Genomic DNA, 9,839 nt, shown 5'->3' on the forward strand with positions numbered 1-9,839 from the left:
GCATTGTAAGGTGAGGGAGAAAAAGTGTTCCTCTGGTGAGCCAGGTCAATGCCCAACTGTTGCCTAATAACTAGACCATTTAAAAAGTCTACAAAGTTATTAAGCAGTAAGTGTTAATAGCTCATTTTTAATGATTCAGAAAGTAGAAATAAAATAGTTTGCTGTATTTCTCCAAAGACTCACAAGTATCTCACAGATTTGGAAATAGAATCCAGCTTTCCTGACTCCTCTTCATCTCTTGCTTAGTCCATTAGTCCCACATTGTATAAAGTATGTCTTTGATATTTTAGACAGTTTCTCTCCCATTTCCATTATCACTAGTCTAGTTCATATTCTTGTTATATTTCAGTGATTATGACAGTAGCCTTCTAACTGTTACCCTGTTTGGGGTCTCTTTTTCTTCCAATCTGTCCTCCTACTCAGTTCAGATGATAATACATTATTCTTCATAAGTCACTGCATCTCTGTGGCCTACCGGATTGTGTCCAGACTCTACCGGATTGAGTCCAGAAGAGCTCTATTACTGGGTCTTAAAGGCATTGCCAGCCTTATCACCCACTCCTCTCTGCTCTACAGCCCACTATATCTCAGCATTATAGTACCACTGACTGCTCATTTTCTCAAATGCACATTCCCTTTGCTACTTTAGGCTTCTGCTTATGCTGTTTCTTGCTCCTAGAGAGAATCTCTTCCCCCACATCTTTGAATGTCAGCATGCGTACATTAACTCACTTAATGCTCTCAGTAACTATAGGTCAATATATTGTTGTCCCCATTTTATAGATGTAAGAACTGAGAGACTCAGAGAAGTTAAGTTGCTAGTAAGTAGTGGTATTGGAACATTAGTCTGTGTGGTCCCAGAGTTCAAGCCCCTCTACCATCCTGCTGCTCGCTAGATCGTGATGACTCCCCCAAGCCTTCCTGGACTCCCTCCCTGCTCATCCCAAAACCATAGTTACCTTTCCCTGTTCGAATCGCCATAGCTCTTTGTTTAGACCTTCTGCCACTGTGTGTGTATCTGTGTGTTTTGTACTATATGTGTGTGTTCACCGTATCTCCCCTTAAAATTTTAAGATCCTTGAAAACAGAGGTGTGTTTGATTTGTTTTTTATTTCCTCCAAAGCATCTTTTTCAAAACATATACCCTCAAATGAAAAAGCCCCATGCTATTTTAAGTACAACCTGACCTTTCCTTACGAGGCAGTGATATGGAGTGTTCTTGAGAACCCTCACTCTTCAGACCCCTCAGGGAGAGGTATGAAGGTGAGAATGGAAAAACACCATGGAGCAAAGCATGGTCAACTGTCACTGTCACTGACTACCACACTGGCTTGCTAAGTAAGCCATTTCCCTAAGACTGCATTCTCTTTTATGGAAGATGAATCTACACATGCAGAGTTGATGAAGCAGGTAACATGCACAAAACTCTATGAGATTCTAGACAACATTGTGGTATTGAAGGAAAGGTATCAGCTTTGGCACCAAAAAAATTTGGGTGCACAGCCTGCCAGCTCTGCCCCTTTGTGTTGTGTGATCTTGGGCAAGTCTTTTAACGTTTTTTGCCTAGCTATATATCTTATATTGTTATCATGAGGACTAAACTCAGTAGCACATGTGAAAGCACTTTGTAAAACAACATAAATGTTGTTCAAAACCTTCAGATTATGGAAAAGCTCTAAAGAGATATTTTTATATATATATTCATTGTCGTAATTTTAGAGGCTCTGCCTGTGCTGTTTTCTGGTTTCATTAAAGAAAAAGATTGTAGGGGCCAGCCAGTGGCCCAGCAGTTAAGTTTGTGCACTCCACTTCAACAGTCCAGGGTTTCGCGGATTTGGATCCTGGGCGCAGACTTGGCACCGCTCATCAGGCTATGCTGAGGCGGCATCCCACACAGCACAACCAGAGGCACTCACAACTAGAATACACAGCTATGTACTGGGGGCTTTGGAGAGAAGAAGGAAAAAAAAAAAAAAGAAGATTGGCAACAGATGTTAGCTCAGGTGCCAATCTTAAAAAAAACAAAAAACAGATTGTAGGTTTCAAGAAGATATTTAAATATCTCTTATGTTTCGTAAGATAGGAAAAAGGACAGAGAGACATTTAGTGCTGGGATTCTAAAATCTGTTAAGATCCATTTGTGCAAAGGAAAATAATTTTGCTGTTATTGACATCTTAGTAGTTTATAATGTGATCTTTATTACTATATTTTTATTAACAGACAAAGTGGCGTCAGAATTACTACAAGGCTATAGTAAATACCTGCCGCATGATGTTGTTGTCATGACTGTGAAGTTGTGCATACTGTTTGCTGTGCTTTTGACAGTGCCTCTAATCCACTTCCCTGTAAGTACTCTTAAAGGTTTTGTTGCTTAGTGTAGTGGCTCCCTAATAGGGCAACACTAATTCTTTGCAGACTAGAATGTTTGAATCACATCTAGTCTTGTATATCTTATTCATTTGTCAAGTAATTGATCAAAGACCTCATACTTGCACACTGGCCCCATGAAAGCACAGAAATAACAGTGAACCACTAAGCTAATTTGTGCTTTTTGAGATTTAGTTTAGATTTATGCTCTCCCACAGCATTGTTTCCAATTTAGAGACTAGAGTTCTTCTAAAGTTTTGGGGTTTTTTTTCTCCCCTTTAATTTTGTATTCTGTTTTCAAAAGAATGTGCATGAAGAGGAAAAAGTCAAGTCAGCAAAAATAAGCTCTTTCTGGTTTATTGTAAATTTGTTTTCACATAGACATTCTAGTTTAATTTTAGTCAAAATATTTTATTTGCTCTAGATTTATAACTTGAGGCACAACCGATCTCATTCTGCATTTAGCTGCCATACATAAGAATCTTAAGAATTTTTGAGAAAATGAAACAAGGGCTTTGAGTAATAAATGCTTCTGCATGGATTTTTGAATCCCTAACAGTGAGTTCCTTAAGAACTGGGCCTTCAAGATTTTTTGCCTCCTCCCTGTGCGGACTGCAGTGCCAGGAGTGCAGGGGGGCTGGATAAACATTTATGGGACGTGACTGCCTGCTGCCTGCGTTAGCAGTGAGAAGTGTCATGAACTAGTTTTCATATTAACATGCTGTGAAATAGATAAATAAAATCGTAAATGGTGTTCCCATGGCATGATTTCTTTTTCTGTTTTAAACCTTTTGTTCTTCTATCTGTTGAATTTAATGAAAATGATTCTCTGAAATTTCATCACAATGTGCTATTGTGGATAATTTTGAAAATTATGCACCCTAAAGAAATTGCATGTGAAAATTTTTTCAAGAATTAAAGCAAAATAATTTTTATGAAGCTCACAGAGAAAGGTATATTTCTTAGTTTATGTGTAATGAGCACTTTATGGTAATAGTTTATGGTATACTTTTGGATTCTAAATTGTTTAGAGGGCAAGAATACCATACTTACTGTATTGTACATGTGTTTCCCTAAGTGAGTGTTTTTACTTTGACACTTTCTCTTTGCTTAAATCTGTTTCTTTTTCTGTTATACAGGCAAGGAAAGCTTTAATGATGATGTTTTTCTCCAATTCTTCATTCTCATGGATTCGCCATTCTTTGATCACTCTAGCACTCAATATTATCATCGTTTTACTTGCGATATATGTTCCTGACATTCGGAATATATTTGGTGTGGTTGGTAAGTTTTCCATTTCAAAAAATTCACATCATAAAATGGATAAAATTGTCCTCCAGCCTCACATCTGAATCTAGCAATGTCTTCTTTTTCCTCCTCCCACTTAAAGGTTCCAGTACATCGACGTGTTTGATTTTTGTATTCCCAGGACTGTTTTATCTTAAACTTAGCCGAGAGGACTTTCTCTCAGGGAGAAAGCTTGGGGTAGGTTGGTTTTTGTTTCTTTTAGGAATGCTATTTTAAGAAATAATTTGTCATTTTATCATTATTTCATCCACTCCAAGAAATTTAATGTATTTTGAACTATAACATACATTATTGGAGAGGGTGGAGGTTTAACAACGTACTCTAACTGTTCTTTTTCTCTTTCCTTATTTCCACAGGCTTTTGTTTTGCTCATCTTTGGAATTTTGGTTGGGAATTTTAGTTTAGCACTCATCATTTTTAATTGGATTAATAAGTGAAAGACATATTTTCCTGCTTCTTATGAAGACTAATTTACCTCCATATGCAAAAAGGAATAATTCTGGAAGCCACCTTGGATGAATTCTCTTTGTGTGGGTTAACATTTTTGTAAACATTATTAATAGGAAAGTGGAACAAAATGGGAGTGAGTAGAGGAAAGTGAGCTCATAGCAATTTTAATCAAAATAAGAAAGAAACTCAAAATGCTCAGGTCAGTCTTTCATTTGTGGGTTTATTTTTTTAAAAAAATCAATAGACTTTATTTTTTAGGGAAGTTTTAATGTTTACAGAAATATTGAGCAAAAAGTACAGAGAGTTCCCATATATCCCCTCACCCCCAGCACACCTGTACTTACCCATATTATTAACACCTTTCATTAGTGTAGTGCATTTGTTATTCTTGATGAGCCAGTATTGATACATTATTATTAACTGAAGGTCCATAGTTTACATTAGGGTTCACTCTTGCAGGCATTGGCAACCACTGATGTTAATGTCTCCATAAAAACTATGAGCTTCTCCCTATGAGCCTTTTCCAGAATGTCACATAGTTGGAATCTTATAGTATCTAACTTTTCAGACTGGCTTCTTTTACTTAGCAATATGCAATTAAGTTTCTTTCATGTCTTTTCATGGCTTGATAGCTCATTTCTTTTTATTACTGAATAATATTCCATTATATGGATGTACCACAGTTTGTTTTTCCATTCACCTGTTGAAGGACATCTTGGTTGTTTCCAAATTTTGACACTTATGAATAAAGCTACTATAAACATTTGTGTGCAGGTTTTTGTGTGGACCTAAGTTTTCAGCTTTTTTGGGTTAATACCAAAGAGCACAATTGCTGCGTCGTGTGGTAAGAATACATTTAGTCTTGTAAGAAACTCCTGAACTGCCTTCCAAAGTGGCTATAATATTTTGCATTCCTGCCAGCAATGAGTGAGAGTTCCTGTTCCTCATCCTTGCCAGCATTTGGTGTTGTCAGTGTTTTGGATTTTTGCCATTCTAATGGGTGTGTAGTTGTATCTTGTTTTAATTTATATTTCCCTAATGACATATAATGTTGAGCATCTTTTCATATGCTCATTTGCCATCTGTGTATTTTCTTTGGTGAGGTTCAGATCTTTTGCCCATTTTTTAAATTGGGTTGTTTTCTCATTGTTGAGTTTTAAGCATTCTTTGTATATTTTAGATATCAGTCCTTTATCAAGTATGTGTTTTGCAAAGATTTTCTCCCAGTCTGTGGCTTGCTTTTTCATTCTCTTAACAGTGCCTTTCACAGAGCAGAAGTTTCTAATGTTATTAAATGTATTGAGTCAATCTTTTGTTTGTTCATTTGTTTTTTAAGAAATCAGTGTATTAAGTTTATATACAAACTCCAATCTTAGCTTGTGGGTTAATGTTGTCAACATCAATCACTAATAACAAAATTGTGGATTTTGCCCTGCCTTCAAATCCTAAGAAACTTTTGTGATTTTCCTCTGTTATTCATTATGAGATAGAGCTGTGATGATTGACTGTGGATTTTAAAAGTTCTCTGAGCTTTCTCCGTTTGTCTCTAAAACATGTGACTTTCTACTTGGCTAACAGAGACAAATGCTGATGGTTTATATCATATTTTGTTTGGAGGTTATAAATCATTCCAGTCTTCCCATTGATGTGGCTTATTTTTGGTTGGAAACCAGAAGCGAGGTCTCTTCTCCCTATGAGTGTTCTATGTAAAGGGCAGTTGGTTAGCAGCCTACCAAAACCAGGGTGTAGCAGTAAAAATGCAATCTTATCCCTCTGCACATGTAAAATAGGGAATTGCATGCAAAGTGCCAATTTGCATGTATGGAAATACACACTTTTGCAGGTGTCCCTTTTCTTCCCATTTAGCAAATGGCCTGAAAAATTGATAACTGAACTTCTCTTTTGAGTTAAGATACTTCTTTAGCAACCTGAGATCAGCACAGTTTTATGGAAAAAGTCCAAGGTTTTGGGTTAGAGAGACTTAGATTCAGATCTCAGTGAGTTTAGGCAAACTACTTAACCTCTCTAAGCCTCTGCTTTCACATAGGTATTACACAGAGTTAATACCAATTATACAGGGTTGCGTTGAGAAGATTAAATGATCTTGTATAAATTAGGTGCAGACCGAAACATGTCTCTCTTAATAGAATAGATATTTATCCCTTTCTCCCATCCCTTCATCTGGACCAGTAACATGAATTTGCTTTCAATCAGGGACATAGAATTTTTTCATCTTCCATCTTGTACAACTAATATGTTTAGAATCTCTCTAGCCTTTACTCACAGGGGTACTGGCCCCATGTGCGCTCTTTTTAGTGCTTTCCCACAGTTCTACCCCAGCTGTATTATCCTACTAAGGCCTTCCTGAAACTGGGCACTTAGCATGGTCCCAGGGGCACAGCCAGGCCTGGCCTCCTATGTGGCTTTAGACCAGCGAGAGCCCATCACTCTGATAAGCTAATTCTTGTACCCTCTTTTTCTATTTATGAAATTATAGATCCAAATACAAATAGGTGTTCAGCTGCTTAAGTAAATCTAACTCCAGTAATACCAAAATAACCCTAAATCTGCAACAGATGCAAGGATGCCCCCTGGGGCAAATGTTAAGTGTGATGACAGCTGGGCATCAATTAATACATTTGTCACCTGCTCATGGGATAGGATCCTGGGAGGTTTGGCAAATGGACAAGTAACCTATTGAACACTCTGCACAAAACTTAGTTAATATCAAGAGGAATCATTTGTGGAGGTGTTCACTTTTATTTTACTTTAATATTCCACCTTATCCCGTTGCCTGTTTGGAGTCACAGCTTCGCCTGTGAGTTTGGAGGAAGCTAACGAGATGGCTGGTGAGAGCAGTGCCCCCTCCACCAGGATTACCCGAAAATCTTGTTCCAGTGCTCCTCAGCATTTCCATGGGAAATAGAGACCTTCTCATTATGGGCTTAATGTTCACAATTTATTAGGTAATAACTATTGAAAATAAAACTAAGTAAAGCACAAAATATATACTTTTCTAACACTTGGAGACTTGTTTGCTAAATTAAAAGACGAAGTGCTGAGAATATAAATTACTTTCATATGTGGAGGGTGAATGTTTAAATTGTACTTTTTTTTTAACAGAATGTTTACTCATGAGCTTAGCATTTAAATGGTTAAAACAAGCCTTTGAAGTTAACACTCCATTAAGATGAATGGGGGTAATTCACACCTCTGCTGGTGCTGTATTATTTCAGTCTGGCTGCGGAGAAAACAAGACAGCAGTACGTTGATTTACTGTGTGAAGGTTCTTTAAACACCCAAGGTCTGGAAATCTTTGTTTTCTGTTGTTTTTTTTTTCTTTTCCATCTTGAAGTAGAATCTGAAATTCAGCACAATCTAGCTATAGAATTGAAATCTTGAAAGTACCATAGATCCTCAACTATCTGGCAATCCCTGCCTGGCATTGGATGGGTAGCACGTTGCCAGATCAGCAGCTCTCTGGCTGTGTTTGCTGCTGTACTCCAGTTTTTCTTCCTACCATGGCACCATTTAAATTTCAGTTTAGTACCCTGGTGAATTCACCACTGGAAAATCAGAAACAAACCATCCGTTTTCAGGTGAACTTTACACATGCTTTTAAATGGGTTATGAGCTAATCATCGGCCTTCATGTGCTCTTAGAAACAATTTCATCTTTGCAAAATCTCATCTTCTATGTTTGCCTACATATAAAGTATCTGCCTTTAAGAACTTTTGATTCTTCCCCATATTTGGGGGGTGGAGGTGGTGAAGTGAGCAGAGATCAGTTGGGAAAGATTCATTTCTTCCTCAGTATGTCTTTTCCACCAGTACTCTTTTGTCATTGAAATGTGTATTCCACCATTGATGGAAGTGTTACAGCCATTTGACCCTGAAAAGATTCATTTTAGAGCCTGAGAATAAGGTTATGTGAGCACGGGGGAAATGGTGAGCATTGTATGAGACGTAAACAAATTTGGAAGATCTCTTTTACGGTGGACAGATTTTTCTCTTCTCCATTGTCTGCCCTGTGTATTTGCAGGATCAGGTTACTAGATAATCTGCGAGTAGCTGGGTGTGGACAATATTTCCATTTGGGCTGTCTCTAGTGCTGACATTGCCACTACAATATATAGACATAGAAAATCGATGCTAGAAACAGGGACTCGAACAGTTCACTTTAACCTCTTCCTCCTTGGCATGCTGGCTGTTTTAGAATTAGCCCTATTGGAAACATACATTGTTTCCTACAAATTCTCTGTCTAGATTTTAATGGTCATAGTTTTGGGCCTTAGAACTTCTCAGAACCTTCTATAGTACTGAGAAATTTGTTTTTCTAATTTAAACACAATTTATTCATTGTCCTACCATGATCCTACCATAGTCTTTCCATAATGAAGTAGGAAAAATAAGAAGACAAAATTTTGGTGAAGGATGAGTAAAGATATCATGGATGTGGTTTCCTCTTTACAATAAAATTCTTTCTGTTTCTCACCCTTCCCAAACAATCTGATGTATGTTTTTACTATCGTCATCCATTGTCCTAGTTTGCCAGGCTGTCAATCACGATGAGCAATTATGAGGAGCAGGAAGACTCATTTTGGCTGATGGCCAGGTGGGCAGGTGGGAATGAGAGGTTTATTCACCTATAGGACAAAGTAAATTGGTGGAGAGGAAAACTGAGTTGCTGGGAGGAAAAAAAGACAGATGGATTAAAAGGCATTGTAATATGGGATGCTATAAAGAAAAAAGACTTGCAGAGAAATGTTTCTCACTTATTTGAATGTATATGTGTTTTGTCTCATGTTGATCAGTGGACTGATGCACAGCACAAGCAAAGGGCTGGCTAATTCACTGAGCAAATATTTACTGAGCACATGTTATGTAGGAGTCATGCTAGTCCTAAGGTTGTTAAGTTAAATAAGGCACACTGCTTGCCTGAAAACAGCTCAGTTATAACTTTGATTTTTTCAGATTGAACCTTTTCATATAGACTTGATAAGTGAAACTGCTTAATTCAAAAGAAAAATTTTATATACATTAAGATTTTAAAATATATATTTAAAATTATATATACACATATATATGTATATTTTAAGATTTTGGAGTCAAATTTACCTGTGTTCAAATCCCACCTCTACCTCTTTCTGTCTAATTTTGGACAAGTTACTTTAATTCTCTGAATACTCTGATAACCTTCAATATTTTAAGACTGTATTTTCTCTCAACCAGGGGAAATATACCTTGTTTCAACAAGACAGATTACATGATATTTGGGAAAAGCTTGAGTAAGCTGTTAAGCACTGAATTGAATACGTGTACAATTCTGTTACTTGGCTGTTCCTCAAATCACGTAGTTTCCAAACCATGTATCTCTTCTCCCTTCTCTGTTTCAGCTACTTACTCAGCATCCTGATCAGAAAACGGTATTCTAGAAATATCCTGATCAGTACAGTTTATTTTCACTACTGGTATATTCTTCCTCAGAAAAATAATTTCTGTAGTTTTGTAGTATTGTCAACGTACTCTGATTTGACATCAGCTTTTCACAATAACATTACACTTTAGGCTCCTAAAGTTTGTGTTCAATAAAAGCTCCAGGTCTTTTTCAAGTGAACTGCCAGATTTCTAGGACTTGTGCTATTGATTTTAATTTTGTATTGATTTAAATTTTTTAAGTATGAAGAAATATGTATATATTTATACACACATAT

At 36.9% G+C, this 9,839-nt stretch overlaps 1 protein-coding gene across 2 annotated transcripts in view; it reads left to right on the top strand.

Annotated features, from left to right (window-relative positions):
- The window catches only part of SLC38A6 (solute carrier family 38 member 6), a 58,634-nt gene extending 53,745 nt beyond the window's left edge, over positions 1–4,889 (top strand). For both annotated transcript variants that reach the window (XM_005605219.4, XM_023627855.2), the window contains exons 13-16: positions 2,222–2,346; positions 3,508–3,652; positions 3,759–3,853; positions 4,033–4,889. In XM_005605219.4, the coding sequence (XP_005605276.2) occupies positions 2,222–2,346; positions 3,508–3,652; positions 3,759–3,853; positions 4,033–4,113 (446 nt within the window). In that variant the 3' untranslated portion in view covers positions 4,114–4,889. The remainder of the gene's footprint in view (positions 1–2,221; positions 2,347–3,507; positions 3,653–3,758; positions 3,854–4,032) is intronic.
- Positions 4,890–9,839: the final 4,950 nt, after the last annotated feature.

The sequence above is a fragment of the Equus caballus genome, chromosome 24 (assembly GCF_041296265.1).
Source record: "Equus caballus isolate H_3958 breed thoroughbred chromosome 24, TB-T2T, whole genome shotgun sequence".
In the NCBI taxonomy this organism is placed as follows: Eukaryota; Metazoa; Chordata; class Mammalia; order Perissodactyla; family Equidae; genus Equus; species Equus caballus.